This window comes from Balaenoptera ricei, chromosome 6 (genome assembly GCF_028023285.1).
Source record: "Balaenoptera ricei isolate mBalRic1 chromosome 6, mBalRic1.hap2, whole genome shotgun sequence".
In the NCBI taxonomy this organism is placed as follows: Eukaryota; Metazoa; Chordata; class Mammalia; order Artiodactyla; family Balaenopteridae; genus Balaenoptera; species Balaenoptera ricei.
Genome location: NC_082644.1, coordinates 99,507,168 through 99,525,775, shown reverse-complemented (window position 1 = coordinate 99,525,775; position 18,608 = coordinate 99,507,168). Strand labels below are relative to the sequence as shown.

General features: G+C 45.3%; 1 protein-coding gene across 10 annotated transcripts in view; it reads right to left on the bottom strand.

The window, feature by feature from the left end:
• Positions 1 to 18,608, bottom strand: part of PALM2AKAP2 (PALM2 and AKAP2 fusion) — a 624,626-nt gene that overhangs the window by 346,557 nt on the left and 259,461 nt on the right. For all 10 annotated transcript variants that reach the window (XM_059925270.1, XM_059925268.1, XM_059925271.1 and 7 more), the window contains one exon: positions 13,401 to 13,446. In XM_059925270.1, the coding sequence (XP_059781253.1) occupies positions 13,401 to 13,445 (45 nt within the window). In that variant the 5' untranslated portion in view covers position 13,446. The remainder of the gene's footprint in view (positions 1 to 13,400; positions 13,447 to 18,608) is intronic.

The following is an 18,608-nucleotide window of genomic DNA, read 5'->3' as shown; positions in this document are numbered from 1 at the left end:
ATGTAATAACCACGTATTGCTCACAGGCCTTATGAAAAGAGACTGCAGGCCAGATCTGGCTCGTAGACTGCTGCTTGCTGACTCTGGTCTAGACAGAAAATTGGAATTTCCAATCATTCTTCATTCTGAAGGTACTCTGTAAAATTGATTTTCCTTCTCGTCTCATTGTGATTCTGAAATCACACTAGTAAAATAGATAAATGAAAAAACAAACAAACAAACAAGAGAAATCAATCAACCATCACAGCATTCTCAACCAAAACATCCGGGCTAGGAATGAGCTGGTTGTGAGCTCTGCATGACTCACGGACAACACACCACAAGGCCGCATCTTGCTCAATGCAAAATATATGGCCTGCTGAAGGCTAGCATTCCAGTGATATTTTCAAAATCACCCAGTGTGAACAATCTCCTTGTTTAGTCTTCGCAATTTTATATCATTCAAAGGTTGGGCCAGGGGAGGGGGGTGAAGGGGGGCTGGAAAATGTCCCAGTTTCTGAAATCCAGTTGTCTTCTGCCCTCCAACACACATTAATCCATTTCTTATTCTCCAGAAAGGATACGTCTAGTGGGTTTCTTGAAAACACATTAATGTATTGATGAGGTAGGTCCTCTTGGCCTTCCAGTACATGCCTTATCTTCCTACAAACTTATTACTATTTAAAACCAATGAGTATTGATAGATTGGGAGTTTGGGATTGACATATACACACTGCCATGTTTAAAATAGAAACCAACAAGGACCTACTGTATAGCACAGGGAACTCTGCTCAATATTCCATAATAACCTAAATGGGAAAAGAATTTGAAAGACAGATACATGTATATGTATAACTGAATCACGCTGCTGTACACCTGAAACTAACACAACACTGTTAATCAACTATATCCCAATATAAAATAAAAAACTTTTTTAAATAGAAAAAAAATGAAATAAGAAAGAGAAAAAAATAAAGTAAAACCAATGAGTATTTTCACACTCACATGGAAGAGTGAAACACAGACCCAGAAAAAGTGGGTTCTAAACTCGGTTGTGAATGCAGCATATATGTGAAGGGGATGAGCTTGCCAGATAAACTACAGGACGCCCAGTTAAATCTGAATTTCAGAAGAACAACAAATCATTTTTTAGTATAAAAGTGTGTCCCATGCAATAACTGGGCATCCTATAATTTTAGTTGCCAAATGTGATAACTCTAGTGGAGGCTAGAGAAAAAAGGAACTAGGCTGGAGTGGTAGGCATTTATTAGGGAAAAGCAAGAATTTGTTATAGGTGTGGGAGGGGCATTCATTATGAAAGAGTTACCCACCAAAGACTGGGAACCCCAGTTTCCTGTTCTGGTTATCCTTCTCACCCCAAGTGGTTTTCAGAATCCTTAAAGTCAGGGTGCAAGGTGGGGCCTTTACATTGCAATGTGTACTGAGTTAAAAAAACAGTGCTTCCTGGGGGAGTCCTGAGGGCTGACGGACTGTTCTGCATCCTGAGTGTGCTGGCAGTTACACAAATCTACATGTTACAAAATTCAGAGATGTGTACGTCAAAAAGGTCATTTTGCTCTATGTTAATTATTATTATTATTTTTTTAAGGAGTGATTTCAGTTGTTACTTCTTACAGAGAATTTGCGAGTTGATCCAGCATGCTGGATAAGGAACGGATTTAAGTAGCAATTCTGACTCTAACCTGAGACTATGGTTTTCTTATAGGTCCCCATCCAGAGGGCCCTCGATGGGCTTCTGGCAGGTCCCCCACCAATTTCCCCAACAGACCTAAACATACCTACATCTGACTTAGCCTCAAGCTGTAACACTACTACCCTATCACCTCCACATACTACTGGCTTTACAATTAAATAAAAATGCTGTGAAAGGCAGAAGTGGGAAACTGGGGGCCCGAGGTGGGGGTAGGGGGGCGGTCAGGGGTGGGGAATGAATCCAGCCCACACACTGTATTAAAATCTCACTGTGTTTGGTTTGGCCCACACAGTGTTTCAATGGTTATGAACATATAAATATCAACAGACTTCCTTCAAAAGCTGGATTTCCAGATGCCTTGAAGAATAGAAGATCTCGGACTTATATTCCCACAAAGTACCCATCAGCTGGAGTTGAGTGCTGCCTGCCCTCTGGGGAACCCACCCTCTCCGGTCACCACAATCCCACAAGCTCAGCCACCACGTCAACCTGCCACCTGTGCACAACTGAGTTTTTAACGCCCAGTATAAGGCACTCAGCAGGGAGTCTGGCCCATGGGAAGCTCTCAGAAACTGGGAGACCCTTCCTCCCTCCCCCTAAAAGAAAGCTACAGGATCAAGTTACCATCTTTGACTTGCTTTCTGAGCCCTGGGGTGCCCTGCCTCCCTACAGGGGAGATGTTCCCCTCCTGTTCCCCCCACCACTGCTAAGCCATTCTGCTTCCAGCTTTTCTCTGTGGACCCAGGCTCAGCGCAGATGGAGAGCTGGAATCCTCCAGAGGCAGTGATATGTCAAGATTGAGAGCGATGATGGAGGGAAGGGGAGAGAGAGGAGGGTAACTGAGCAATTACTTTTACCTTCGCCTCCTCTGTGTTGTCAGGGCCAATGCTTTCTCTTCGTCGTGGCCATCAGATCCAACGCTGATGGGATGGACATCTGTCATTCTCAGTCCCGTGTGAATAAGGATGGGGAGTGATCAGGCAGCCAAAGTCTCGTTTCTAGTAGCTGGTAGCATTAGAGAGCACATTCTACAGCCAGCCTCCAGGACCTGCCTTGCCTTCTGACCCATCCCCACACACCTATCCCAGCTATTGTTAAATATCCTTTGGGTTTTGCTGCGAGTTTTATTTGATGACCAGCGCTAAATTCTGAACACGTATGCTCAGACTCCACTGTTCATGAACAAGGCTGCCTATATACCACCTGGAAAAGAAACATGGGCACTCAGATGATGGGCTCATCACTATCTATAGTGTGTTTTTGCTTCCTGGATAAGCAGTATTTCTTTTCAAGGCCATTCACATTAGCTTCAAGCTTTCCAGATCTTTTTTTTTAAACTGATCATTTTTTTCCTCAGCTTTAAGGTATGATTGACAAATAAAAATTGTATATATTTACAGTGTACAACATGATGTTTTGATATGCATTGTGAAATAATTATCACAATCAAGCTAATTCACATATCCATCACCTCACACAGTTACCATTTTTGTGTGTTTAATGATAACACATGAGATCTACTCTCTTAGCAGATTTCAAGTATATAATACATGATTATTAACCACAGTCACCATGCTGTACATTAGGTTTTCAGAACTTATTCAACTTAAAACTGGAAGTTATACTCTTTGATCAACATCGCCCCCTTTCCCCCACTTCCCAGCCTCTAGTACCCATCACTCTCCTCTGTTACTATAAGTTCAATGGTTTTTTTTTAGATTCCACATATAAGTGAGATTATAGGTATTTATCTTTCTGTGTCTGGCTTTTTTCACTTAGCAGAATGCCCTCCAGGGTCCAACCATGTTGTCACAAATGGCAGGATTTCCTTCTTTTTAAAGGCTAAATAATATTCCACTCTGTATGTACCACCTTTTCTTTATCCAATCATCTGTCAATGGACACTTAGGTTGTTTTCATCTCTTGGCTACTGTGAATAGTGATGCTGTAATGAACATGGGAGTGCAGCTCTCTCTCCAAGATAGTGATTTTATTTCCTTCGGATGTATACCCAGAAGTGGGATTGCTGGATCACACGGCAGTTCTATTTTGAATTTCTTGAGGAACCGCTACACTCTTTTCCACTTTTCAGATCTTATATGTCTCACAGTCCCACTGGGGCAAGGAAATTTTCGAACCATTTCCCAACCCGCTAGAGGCAGCAAGTATCATCAACCCAAGCTGACAAGTCAGGACATAGAAACTCTGTTTAAGATGAACCAGGAGGGACTTCCCTGGCGGTCCAGTGGTTAGGACTCCGCACTTCCAGTGCAGGGGGCACGGGTTCGATCCCTGGTCAGGGAACTAAGATCCCACATGCTGCACGGAATGGCAATAAATAAATAAATAAATAAATAAATAATCTACTACTCACAATAAAGATTATCCTCAACTATACTGTTTTAAAAAAAAAAAAAAAGGAGATGAACCAGGAGCCCGGAGGGAGCCTCTGGATTGACCCCATGCCTCTCGGCCAAAAGGTACCTCTCCCAGATCCCGGCTTCTCTATCCATCACATAAGGACATGCATCTATCACAGCTGCCCCAATCCTGAAGCCCCACACGGTATTTATTGGTCTCAAAAATTGTTTGCACTATTACTCAAACTCGGAGAAAGAGGATCCCCTGGCTACCACCAAGGGGTTAAGTTTTCAAGCATATGTTTTTCTCTTAAGAATAACGTTTTTTTTTATAACCCTCAAAGTTTTAAGTTTCAGCCCTGAACTAAAAAATAAAGTGAATCCTCAGATGACTGGTTATAATTTGGAAGGGGGAAAAAAAATCCCACCCACCTAGAATAGTAAGTAAATCGGTATAATGTAGCAAAGAAGTAAGGGCAGGTTTTACAAATGCCTTGAAGACATTTTGGAGGGCACAGACTGTCAAGAGCCTGGAAGCCCGCAGGGTAATGAAACAGGCTGCCAGAGGGGAAATGACGAGGGGGAAGATGTGTTCTGAGGTCTGGCTCACAGCCTTTGCATCTACAGCTAGGGCTTTTTACCTTGGGGGCGCGTGTGGCTTTTCGTTCCCCTTCCATTTTATGCGAGGGGAAGGGACCAGGTTCCCTATTCCTTTCTTCTAGCTAAGCTCAGAGGATGCTACAGGAGCACTGATACTAGAGTCAAAGACTAGCCCCGAAGTATTTTTAATATATGTTCAAGCATTATGTACATAGGCTATAGGCTTGTCTCTGTCTCTCTGTGTATTTAATAATCTCCTTTTGTGGATTCTAATTCAACATGAGACTAATGGAAAAGACTGACATACCCATTAACCAAGGGCATATGTAGCTCCAACATGCTCCCCCACCCCCCCAAACCTCTGCTTCTGCCGGCATTTCCTGCCAGAAATAGGTCTCAGCTGTGCGGTATTCGCCTGAACCCACAGCGCTCAAGTGCAAACTTGCCTCTATGAAGCGCCCATGCTGGGCGGCCATCACCCAACAGTCTGTCCGTGTTCTCTTAGGTCTCATCCTGCACAGTGTGGCCTCTGTGCTTTGTGTTTTAGGACAAATAAGAGCCCGGGTGAAGCTGAATCCATCTGAATATGAAGGGTTGGTTCAAACAATGGATGCTACAATTAGGATGAGGAAGCCTGGAGGACATCTTGACAAGAATAAACTCCTCTTTGATGTACCAGTGACAAGCCTGGCTTGTGCACACAGACTGGCTTAGGAGAATCACTAACCATCATTAAGTAAATGAACCTCACTTGCTGCTCATCCTGACCTCCTACTAGAGCTGCTCACGTGAGAAGCAGCTGCATTGAGAATCAGGCCTGAAGGCTGGAGAGGCTGCCACAAGACTTGATTGGCTGATCTGCTCTGGGACTTCTCCATCTATAGCATCATGATATGTAGCATGTATATTTCTCAAAGGGGCTCCCACTGTATTGCTGGATATCTGCTCTGTTGCATGACTTCTTGTCTCACTGAGGTGTCCCCTAAGGCCTCCGCAAGTGAATTTTATAGCCCATGGTTTTGATCAGCCAATCCCAATCCCAAGCATACCACTGAAACAGGTGTCTTCAATTTTACTTTATGTAAATAGATTAAAACAAGTACCCAAGACAAACAAGATCTCCTCTGGATTAGTCACTTGATGTAAGAGGAACACAACTATATCACTTTCAAACTGAGCTAGGTTTAGGCTCTCACTTATTAAGACTTGAATTTGGTCTTTTATTCCATTTCACCTCTTTAAAATATACACACTTCACAAACCCCTGGGCATGTCACAGTGGGCGTGTGCCACTTATGAAGACCCAGACCATCCTCTCCCTTTGCTACTGGTCTTCTACCACATCCCCACGGGTTTTCCACGTGTATTCCCCAGAACAGCAGCTGCAGCTGGGAAGAGCAAACCCTGGGAACTTGTTAGAAATGCAAATTCTCAGGCTCCACCCCAGATCTACTAAATCAAACACTCTGGGAGTGGGACCCAGCAATCTGTGTGTTTAAGGAGCCCTCCAGGTGATGATGATCCTAATGCACTGAAGTTTGAGAATCACAGTTCTTCACCATTTCTGGCCAAAAGTCTATGCCCAATAGCAGTTGCTGCCATTATTAGAAGTCCTGAGCCCAGCTCAGTCTCCCTACATTGTCTATTTGAGGCTGATAACAAATCAAAATCATCTCAAACACCTGGGTAACACGTGATGGCTCAATTTGCCTACCCTGCTCTTAAAGGTGCTTCTATGATAACAGGAATTTCCCACATCAAGCTGCTGTCTTTTAAATTTTTCTGTTAATTTTGAGAGAGCAATCTCCTACCTAGATGTGAACTTGGAGTTACAATAATGTCAGTGGTTGCAAGGAGCTCATTTAATATAAAAAAGTATAGGGGGGACTTCCCTGGTGGCGCAGTGGTTAAGAATCCGCCTGGTCCGGGAAGATCCCACATGCCGCGGAGCAACTAGGCTGGTGCACCAAAACTACTGAGCTTGCGCTCTAGAGCCCGCGAGCCACAACTACTGAAGCCCGCATGCCTAGAGCCCGTGCTCCACCATGAGAGAAGCCACCGCAATAAGAAGCCTGCCCACCGCACCGAAGACCCTACGCAGCCAAATATAAAGAAATAAAAAATATAGGAAATATGCACTATTTTTCCAATGATCCAAACATTTGTACACCAAACTCATAAAGCCCTATTGAAACTGCACCCTGATTTTGTAACATTATGAAAGATCTCAGGGGAGCTGGTAGTACCACTTCACAGCATCCTTATGAAATCCAAACAAGTCCACGCATAAGGAAAGCACACGGTAATGTTCAAAGCTCTACCTACACGTGGAGGTCACGAAAGGTCAACCCGTTGGCCAAAAGGAATTTTGTTGTGTCCACGAATGTTTTAAAAGCTTTTAAGCTACCTGATGCTATTCTTTTTGAAACGGGAGAGCTCACATTTTAAAAAGGAAGATTTCTGGCTTCTCTTGAGAATCAGTTGATGTGACAACATAGGACCCACGTTCTCACCTGGTATAAATTAACTGTACCTTCACTGAGAAGTGATATCTGCTCTCCAGGTCCTTACAACTTCCTACTCAATCCGTGTCAATCATTTATGTTACAGGCTGGCTCCCGGGTCCTTTTGGGTTTGCAACTCCTCTTGACTATAAACAATCCTTTTCATTGTTATTATTAGTATCCTCCTGCACTGCAAACTCTCAGGTGTTACTATACTCATGACATTTCCCAGTTTGGCAATTCACCAGTTGAGGTGAAAAGAATTCATCTTTCACCCTTTGCGTCCATTTTCTCCATAAAGATGCATGAGTTATGATTTGTTGATTCACTTACTATAAACAGAAAACTTTTGTTGAGTGTTTTCTGTACCCCTGCTCTGAGTATTTCCCACGAAATCTCTCAAATAACCTTCACAACAATTCCATGAGGTGGGTATTATAATTATCTCCAACTTACAGATGAGGAAACCGAGGGCCAGCAAGGTCTCACAGATACTAATAGAAAAGCTGGGATGTGAGCCAAGGCTTTTGTACACCAGAATCCATGCTTGTTACTCACCAGACTGTGAGGTACTGACAGCCCTGGGGACCACCATCTCCGTGCATCAATGCCATTTGCTGCCTCAGTCAATATCACACTACATGATGATCAACTCTTACTGCCAAGGCAGTTGATCAACATCCCCAAAAAGGATCAGTGATAAAATGTGGGTAGTTCAAAGGACCAATAGCAGTGGTCCTCAAAGCACTGGGTAACCCCAAAGAAATGCAGAGAAGCCTTCACTGAGCCCTGTTTTTCTTCTAAATATTAACAAATCATAACCCACAAGCCCCCCTGCTTGGTTTTTTAAATGATGACTGCTCTATTTCACAGGGCACTTGCCAGAGCAGCTGCTCTTTGTCCCAAGAGGCTAAAGCCTGATATACTCAGAGGTACAAATATATGGTCAGAGAAGTGTATGGCCCTTGGGCATATTTGTGTAAGGCCTGCCTGGGCACTCCCAGACCTGGCAATGACACTGAATGGGCCCCCAGTGGCACTCACCTGCTGAGCGGCCCTGCAGAGTCAGCTGGAGCAAACTCTTCCTCAGCACCAATGTCCTGAGCAAATCATTTTTTAAGCCTCAACTTGAACTTTTAGAAGCAGGGTACCATTTATGTGGAAGAAGATAACAAATGACTGGGATCTTCAATTCTCTAGCCCTTTACCAGCTGCCTGCCAACGACAGAGGTTCATGTACAGGGATGGTCCCCCCAAGAATCACAGTTTTTGTTACTATAGGGCTTGGGCTTGGGTCTCTAGAACCCCTGAGGGATCCCTGACCTGGGAAGCTAGGCTGGATCACAGGCAAATGGCAGCCAGGACTTTTGTCCAAGCCATGCAGGCCAACCGAAGCGGCCTGAATCAAAGCGGGCTGATTGGCCTCCTTAGCCTTTGGTCCACACTCCAACCCTGGCACTCAAGGCCTTATTGCTCAGAGGCAAGAAGAACACTGAGAGATGAAGCCAAGGAAATGCCAAGAGTGTTTTTTTATGGGTAAAAGGCAGAACCAGCCTAAGCCACCCACCTACATCCGGGTCTTCTCAGGACAGAGAATGGGGTCAGGTGGGAGCCATAGGCCACTATCTGTACCCTCTGGGGGAGAATTTTAAGAGGGCGAGGGGTCCAAAGTGAAATCCCCCAAAAGGCAGATTCCACAGAGTCACGGCTAGGCCCATATACCCACAAGCTCACCCCTCTCCCCACCGCCAGCTCAGAAGGATCCTAGAGGCAGCTCCTGCCCCTAGCACAGCACCCCTCCAAGGCTAGACGTGCCACTAACACGAGGAATCAGGAGTCAGGAGAGAGATACAACCCTTCCACACCTCACTGTGTGAGCCCAGATGCCTCTGTATACTTGACTGTAAAGTGGAGACAATGAGACCTGCCCAGCACAGCTCAGAATTCAGGTATCACGTGCAGGTTTTTGTAAAGTGCTGTACAAATGCCAAAGATCGTTTTTATTATTCCACAGAGTCTGAGTTCTCATTAAGTGACAACATTCCCTAAAGAGCCAGTGTAGGTTGGATTGGCATCTCATATCTCAGCAAATTTGGACACACTCACGTATGTCCGTATTTTCTATGTCTCTGAGGGCTTTTGCCCATGATGACCTCTGAAACATTCAGTTATCTTCACCAGAGCCCAAGGAAGACTCTCTTCCTCTCGGATGTGCAGACATAACAACATCCTCCCCCCAAACTGGTTTCTATTGAGACACAGTGGTTTCTTCTCCAAGGGACTGTTACTCACTCGGTGAGAACTCCCATTGGGTATTTCCATGCACTGAAACCCAGCTTGGAAGACTCTCAAAAGGATGTGGCCTCCTGGTTTGTCTCAGCCTTTCCCGATGCTACTGAATCAGTCTGCTTCTCCCTCATCCGCTGACACAGAGGCTGCCGAACTACCCAGTGAGCTCATGGGAAGAGCACGAGATGCTGCCACCATCTTGTGGGGAGCCAATTCTGGCACTGATCACTAAAGGGGCTCCAGTGCCCTCCAGTGTGGGTTCTGATTCTGGCCTTGACACTTTCTGTTAAGGTCGGGCTCCTTAAAACATGGACAACATAGACGTTCCTCCCTCATCAGCTTATTAGGATTAAATGGCATCATCTGTGTTCAAATGCACTTGAGTCTCCTTGCTGAGTTGGCGCCTTTGGCTACTGACTTAACTCCTTCATGTGTTTCGCTTTCCCTTTCTTATACTAACTATTTCAAATAAATAATAAACAAACTAACAACAAACAAGTGAATAAACACCTTCTGCTCATTGGGAAGTTACTGTGTTATTTTACATTTTATTTTCAATCTTCAAGACTTGCTCAAACATCTCCTCTCTTGGAAAGTGCTCTACAACTCCTCCAGGTCAGCTTACCTGCTCCAGGTGTGTGCTCATTTGCATAAGTATTCCTGCTACTGAATAGTAATTGTTTATGTTAGACTATTAACAACTTAAGTTTTTTTTTTTTAAAGAACACACGTCACAAGAGCCCTGCTGAATAGAAAATGGTCAATAAATGGCAACTGTATTATTATGCCCTGAATGATTACCCACATTCATTCTGCTATAGAGGCATCTTGCTGTCTTCTAAAATTACAACTTTGGGAGAGTCCCTACGGATGGAAGGAGCACCTGGGAGTAGAGACACTTGTCAAGATGGATTTGCTCCTCTTTTGGCAGGAAGTAGGCTGAAATTCATCTTTTCTCATTGATTAGTCTCTGGACACAACTGGAAGATTCAATTAAAGCACTATAGTTTCTGAGTATTTCACTCCCTTGGGGGGAAAAAAAATCCCACAGATGATCATGTGGCTAGTAGGTCACAGGACATCTGTCCCTTTTAGAACTTAAGTGTGCGAAGGGTAAAGTCTTCCATCTGATGGCTGAAACTTGGGGACACTGACTTTTTGGTATCGCCAGTCCCTTCCGAGAGGCAATACTTTGTAAATACCTACTGCATGACTGGATGGATGGATCCTCCAGTCACATCTCTGCACCTGGTCTGAGGAGCTAGCGAAATTGACACTGGGCTAAGCTCTGGCCTTCAGTCGAGTAAAGGAAAGGATAAAGAAGGCTGTTCAGACTCTTTCTGTTTCAGAGATGTTGCCTCTCACCCTCACAGGACAAGGCAGCAGTGTAGACAGGAAATGGGGGCTCTAGCTCAAGACCATCTACTGGCCCCTGCATGCCAGGTCCTTCACCTGCACCGTATCTAAACCTTACAGCCAGCCCCTGAGGTAGAACTCATGAGTCCCCTTTACAGATGAAGGAACCAAGGTCCAGACTAAAGAGTACCCAAGAGCCTACAGATTAGAATCTCCATCTATCTGCTCTTCCTCTTGGAGAGGAGCCCAAGTTGGTGAAGAGATAAAGAATCATTCTCTTCCTCCTGGGGGAAAGCAGGGTGGCGGGGGGGATGAATTGGGAGATTGGGATTGAAATATATACACTGGTATGTATAAAATAGATAACAAATAACAAAAAACAAAAAAACAAACAAAAAAAAGAATCATTCTCTTCCTCCTTCACATCTCCAGAGAGACTTCAGGAGGGCTAGGCTCTGGCAGCAGCCTCGTGAGCTCCTGAGGGTCCCCTGAGAACCCTAGGAAGGTGGTAGAAAGAGGCAAGTTTGCAAAATTTGGAGAGTATGCATTAGACCAAAGCACGGCATAGAACTATTTACTGATGTGGTCACAAGCCCCTCCACCCCATCTCTCAATTCTCTCTCTCTTTCTGTCTGTCTGTCTGTCTGTCTGTCTCTCTCTCTCTCTCTCTCTCTCTCTCTCTCACACACACACACACACACACACACACACAGTTAATTCGCTGTTAGAAAGTCTGCACTAATAACAACAGATATATTCATTGAGGCCGAATCACTCATGAGAATCATCAGCACCTTCCCAGGTAGAGGACAAACTCAATTCCACAACTGAACAGGCATGAGAATTCCAGAAGACTGGCTAGATCTTTCTTGAAAGTCCATTTAGCCTCTGCTGGGATTACCCAGCCCCACTCGGAAAAGGGTGGCCCAAGTGTAAGCTGCTACTGGCACCCCGTTCAGAAAGCAAGTCCTTTCATGAGGCTCAGCTGTTCCTCAGGCATCCAGTAAAGCTGGTCATGCAAAGGCAGAGAATGTGACAACTGTTGGAAACCTTCGGCGGCCTCCGATGGGAGCAACCGAACGTTCTCCGGAGCAGCCACTTCATGGACAGTAAAGCAGCCTATTATTCAGTTTATATAAAACACCCACCAGCTACATGGCACCGAGGACTGAATATCTCCATTCTTATCAAGTTCATGACATACTGGCCACACTGCTGGGCCACTAACTCTAGAAACCGTAAACAACCTCACTAACCATCAAAATACACATACTCAGAGGGAAAGGGACAGAAAAAAAAAAAAGCCTTCCTGAGTTCTGAGGACCAAGTTCAAAGATTGCCCAATAGGCAAAAAAGCCATAGCATTCAACAGTGCCAACAAATGTCTCTCTTGCTTCAGCTGTAAAGTCTCCAAGACATTTTAAGATTTGAGGACTTTGATAAAGAGGATCTCAGAGCCACAGAGACCACATCAAACGCTTCTTTAAAAAAGAAGAGTCTGTATGCATTTCCCAGTGAAGGATCCGTCCAAAGGATTTTAAAAACACTTTAATATACTTTGCTTCCAAAACATTACACACCATTTCTCCAACAAGTTTATATGTGTTTCCAGGGAACTCCTGGACCAAAAAGAAAAAAAAACAGTACTTAGGTAAAAGAATGTCTGGCGATTCTTTTATGCCAATATGTTAAGAGACCTTCTCTTCTAATTGCTATTATTTCATATAGCAGCAGTAATCATTCCCTCATCTGAAAAGGAAATATATAATCCAGCTGTGGTGGCTCCAGTAAAAATACCACATCTGTGGATCATTGGCAACACTGTGGCAGGATTGCTCAAATTTAGGCAGCTTTCGGGCTCTTTTATACCCAAGATGCACATGGGTACACTTTTCTGAGAGTGCACATAAACTTTGCCAAAACTGGTTGCTCCTTTGTATGCTGAAAATAGGTTTTCAGATGATCCACACCTAGAAGAAGGAGGCTCTCTTGGAATATTATTCCCAGGACCCAGTTGTTCTAAGAAGTCCCCAGACCACCCCACCCGCCTCCCCAGGGTGGTGGCTTGCGCCAGTGCCCTTGTCAATATCAAACAGAACAGGGAAAATGAACACTCCCGGTTCCAGGGAAGAGGTTCTACCGCGTGGCTGGCAGTGGAGCTGATTGCTGGTTTTCCACTTAGCACACCAACAGCTTCCGCAGAGTGGACGGCAGCCACTGTTCTGGTGACCGTTCCCGCCATTCTCCAGTGTCTGAAGTCAGAGTATTACTGAGCACTGGGTGGTAATATTCCAGGAATCCCCTCCCCCCGACCCCCACCCCTCATGCTCCTGTTTAGTCTTTCCCTAAAGCCCAGTAGCAAGCATCTTATTTCTAAGCCAATCTTCCACATTCAAATCCCCAGCCCAAAGCGCGCCCTGGGGCTTTCCATCTACAGACCATAAAGGAAAAAGCAATGTAGCTGAGCCTTGACAGACTTTTATCCCCAAAACACATGTCCTGCGGCTACTGTGCTGGAATGTCGACGGCCCCGAAGCACTCGGGGTCCTCTTCCATTCCAGACAATAGAGCAAGAAAATAAAATGAAAGTGGACTTACTGCTATGGCTTGCAGCCTTTCCTTGTGCAATTCCGCCTCTGCCATCCTGGAGAAGGGCACACAGGGAGGGAAGGAAGAAAGAAAAACAAAACACACGCTGTAGTCACCCAAGGAAATTGATGGACACCCCGGGGGGACTTTGCTAGAAACCCAGGGAGAGCCGAGGGGCGTCCGGGGATCCGCTTCGGAGGTGGCGGGCAGAGCTGTGTGCGCGGCTGGCTCGCCCGGCTCAGCCTCTGGCCCCCGCCCGCCCGGCCGCCTGGCTGCGCCCCAGCGCCGCCGCTCCCTGCATCTCCCCGCCGCCGGCCGCGCCAGTCGGGGACGTGGGCCACTGGCAGCAGCCGGGAGGGCGCGCTCGCCCAGCGCTCGTCCTCCGCCCTGACGTCTCCGCGCCTCGCTCCGCCCCTGGGGTGTGGGGGACCCGCGGCCGCAGCCCCGGGCTGCTCTAAGCGGGCGGGAGACACCGGGGCTGCAGCCGCGGGGAATGGGGAGGCCCCCAAGGCGCGGCCGGGCAGCGCGCGGGCGGGCTGGCACCCGGGGCGCACCGGGAGCCGCTAGGGCGCACGGTTGGTGCGCCCAGGTGGACACGTGCTCACTGGGGACGTGCAGACGCCAGCTCAGGGGCCTCTGGCAGAAAGCGGGGCCCCAGCACGTCCTGCCTTCTATCTCGTGCCAAACGCTTAGACTCCACATGGGGACATTTCCAACTGCCTCACCCACATGCCTTAAATGGCAGGATCCTCAGCGGTCAAGTTGGCCAAGGGCAGGGTGTAGCTCAACACAGGCCATCCCTCTGTGAGGCCAAATGTGGGTTAGAAAGACAACCGAGAGTTTGTAGTTATAGGTGCTCGGCTAGGCTGGGCTTGATCACTTATTAGCTGTGAAGCCCTGGGCAAGTCACTTAACCACTCTGAACCTCAGTTTCCTCATCTGAAAAATGGAGTGTCTGTCAGTGCTGAATGAGATAAAGTAGGCGTATAAAGGTGCTTTGTAAAGGGCAATCTGTTCTGAACATTATCCTGTGACATTCTGGGCTGAAACTCTGAGAATCTTTACTTCTGTACTCAGTCTCTGAAAGGAAAAGTAGGATCTGGTCACCAAAACACTTCACCTCTTCTTTACTGAAACAAGCGGCAGTTCTAAAGTGCATCTTTTATGCCAGGCCCTGGGCTGGAAATGAGAGATGGATAAGATCCAGTCCAAAAGGAAACAAAAAGCTAAAAACAAAATACGTCTTCACCTCCAGGAGGGGGCTGCTAGAATTCCCAACACTCATAAGCAAACTTTCCTCCATAAAATGAAATAAACATGGGGGAAAAAAACCAATGTGACCTCTTTAGATCCTTGATGACTCTATAAATGCAAGACTTAAGAAGACATTTTGAAAGGTAGGCACATCAAATTTCTCCAAATCACCTCTTTCCTGGGCAAATTCTTGCAATTTCTACTAAATCACCTTTTCAGCATTCAGAGAGGTTTCACCTGTCACTTGAAGAGCAATTACTACTCTGCCCAAAGACAGAAGCAGTCACCAAAACAGTTTCACTGATTGATTGTTTTCTCTTTCTTTTCATAACAGGCGTAGGTGGAGCTGTTTGTATCGTAAATCCAAGCCAGCACCAGATTTGACATCCCCCTCCAGTATATCCGGAACTTCTGCTTTCTGGCTAAGACCCATCACTTTCGTCAAACGGTTCATTTTCTCTTCACTTCCAGTGCCAGCTCCAGAGGACAAGTGTTTGAGGGGTGTTAGCTCACAAATAAACAAAGCTTTTAGTACTTCGGCAGAGTGACTGCGTACCCAACAAGAGTAGAGAATACAAGATGAGCGAAGTGAGACCAGAGAGGTGGAAAGACTCAGCCAGAGTCATGGAGCTAGGATTTCAACTTAGATCAGACCCTCCAGAGCTCATGTGTATAACCACCAGGCACCAGGCTCGGCCAGTAATATGAAGGTGGGGCAGCCCCCAGTGATGAATTAGTGGTCCTTTCCCCTCCAGTTACACAGATATTAAAAAGGAATTAGAAGAGCACAGCAATATGAATGCACTTAGTGTCACTGAACTGCATACTTAAAAGTGGTTAAAATGGTAAATTTTGTTATGTATATTTTACTATGATAAATTTTTAAAAGGCATGATGGAAGGTGAGATGGAGTGGAAGACGGGCTTAGGCATCTTTTGGAAGTGACCAGTTGGAAAGCTTTGAATCTCAAGATAGAAGAATCAGGATTGGGAACACATACCTGGGTGTCATCTACATTGTGGTTATAGCTAAAGAAAGAATGGCCAGGGTAAAAAAACAGAACAAGAAGAGGAGAAAGCCCAGGAAAGGAGGCTGAGGAAGTATCATCTGAAGATTAGAAGGAAAAATCAAGAGGGATGTTTCTACGAAAAGCCACAGCAGGAGGAAAGGGTTTTTCAACAGAGTCAAGTGGTTTGGGGAGGTCAAGAAAGATGCAGACCAAGAGGCCTGGGCAGCCAGGAAGCCGTGGGTGACATTGAGAGAGGTGTGTGTGTGTGTGTGTGTGTGTGTGTGTGTGTGTGTGTGTGTGTGTGTGTGTGTGTGAGCCTGTAAGCAATTACAGAGACCTGAATGAGTGAGAGGTGGGGAAGGAACATCCTTGAGTAAAAACCACTCCTTTCAGATGTTTGGATGTGAAAGATGAAGGTGGTGGGGGGAACAGGAAGGTGGTCTATGGGAAGCAGAGTCAAGTTGAAGGGTTGTTAGATCAGGGGAGACTTGAATGTTTCAGGGCCAAAGGGAATTAGGCATGAGGGAAGTGAGACCAAAGACACAGTCCAAAGGGAAGATAAGTATTAGGTCTCAGATTAGACGAGAGGGCATCCAGATGAGCACTGGTGGCCAAGTTAGGCTTGGAAAGATGGGGAAATGAAGTAGGACAGAAGATGGAATGGGTAAAGATGAAGTCATTTTATTTGAAAGAGAGAGAAGTTGAGGGAGTGTATATCGGAAGCCTAGTTTTCCCAGCTGACGGAAGGGCCATTGGTTGAGACTGATGGGGTGTGGGAGGGGACTTCAGAAAAATAGAAATGGTTTGTAAAGAAACTGTGAGAAATGGGAACAATTAAGACACGTTTCCCAGTCAGTAGTATGCACCAGAATCTCCTGGGTCACATTTCTCTGAATACATGTACAAAATTAAATATCTATGGGGTGAGGTAAAAGTTAGGGATGGATTTAGAACCATCGTACTAACTGGGCTTACTAGGAGTAGACAGAAGACTTATGACCAATTTACTTCCTCAGTGGCTTTTAACCGCCTGAGACCCATGATATACAGGGCTCCTGTTTACTCCGTGTTGAGGATTGTCAAAGCAGGGATGGCCAAAAGTCAAAGGAGAGAAGAAATTCAGAATGCTGGACCCTGGGGATTTGTCCAGGGGGAAATGTAGCAGAATCTTCCACATTTTTTTTCTGCCTGCCCCATTTGTGCAGCCCTTTCCATCTTTGGGGAATTCCCATATTACGAGCCATTGTGAGATTCAGAGCTACTTCCCATCATGCAAGCCGGGAAATGCCAGACACTTGTTTCCCAGGTCCTCAGAAGCTATGACATGGCATGCAATCTGGGCTTAGTTAGCCATGTGCACTGGCCAAGGACCTTGAAGACACAGCATTAGAGAACTCTTTCAGGCTGGTTGCTCATCTTTGGTCCTGCCCATTGCTCAAGCCTCCTTCTCTAGCCTTCCCAGCTATTCTGCCAGCTACGTAATACACTTTCGATTCATGCCTTCTCTGCTCCTAGCAACTAGAATCAGTTTCTGCTGCTTGTGACTAAGAACCCTAAGGGAAACAGGAAGGGATGTGAAGAGCAGAGAGAAAACATTTTCTCCTCTTCCAATACTTCTCCCCTCAAAGCTCTAAATTTTAGCATTTTGAAATCATCTAACCCATTACAAACACAGACACTTATAACCCAAATAATGCCATTTCTTTCATAAACTTTTATTGTATAACTATTCTATACTAGACATTAGGCTATGGCTTGGTATTACAAAGAATCCATAGTCTAGTGCTAATATTGGTGACTTTTTGCCCTCCACACATTTGAAATCTCAAAAGATCTATTACAATGGGTGCATAATGTGTGTAACAAATCACTAGTTCTTGCCGGGACAGTAAACCGTGTTGCATAAGCACTACCCGTATTGTCTAATGGTTTTTCTGATAGATGCTGTATTGCACAGCATTATATTGAGAGAATACAGGATGCTAGATTTGCGAAATAGATGTTTTGGTAATAAAAATTGCAGAATCTACTTTAGGGTGTGAGTCCTTTGAGAACCACAGATGATCACAGCCTACTCCCCTGTGGGGAAAACGGGAGCTCTGTAAACTGAGAGGGAAATGACTTGCCAAGACCCATTGAGTGAGTAAAAGTTAAAAAGTCTTGCTGAACAAAACCTAAGCGTGTGAAACTTCAGAGTAACCTGAAGCTTTGCATTAACAAAAGTAATTTTAAAAGGATGCCAGGTCCTCCAAAATGTTTGTATTTGTATCATCTCTCTTTTGCCTAGGATCTTTTAGAATACATGGTCATTAAAAACATATGTGATGGCTGCACAGGATCAAAAGGAGGGGAACAGTGCTTGGAGCCCTTTTGGCTCCTGTGGTTGTGAACAACTTGGGAAAGTTGATGGGATTTCAAGTATGTGATGTTTTTCTCAATGGGATTCAAATGATAGATCCATAGAGAGAGTCCCCATGGTGCAAGAGAGTGAAAGAAGTTAGAAAACAGGGTGCCAGTGTGGGAAATAAACTAGGCTGGATGTCACTTAAGGTATAGATTGACTAAGCTCTCTACATAGAAGATTCAAAAAGAGCAACTAGAAATCCTCTAAAAATGAATGGTACAATTTCTATCTGACGGCCTCATTTTCTCTTGGCTAGCCTTGGCAATGTCAGTTGATCAACACTGTGAATTGCTGGAAGAAACCAGGGGCTATAAGGAGAGCATACAGGAATTGGATCTGGATGGTTAGGGGTCATTCTACATTCACCTTGCTGGGATATTCAGATGTTGATAAAAATTTTGAAAAGTGGGACTAGGTGGTGGGAGGTGGGCATGACACAGAGAAAAGGCATGAGCTGTAAAGACAAGTTAGAATCCCAGCCCGCAGACTCACCAACTGCACAAATTTGAATTCCTTTAGCTCAATTTCCTCATCCTTAATGGGGGATAAC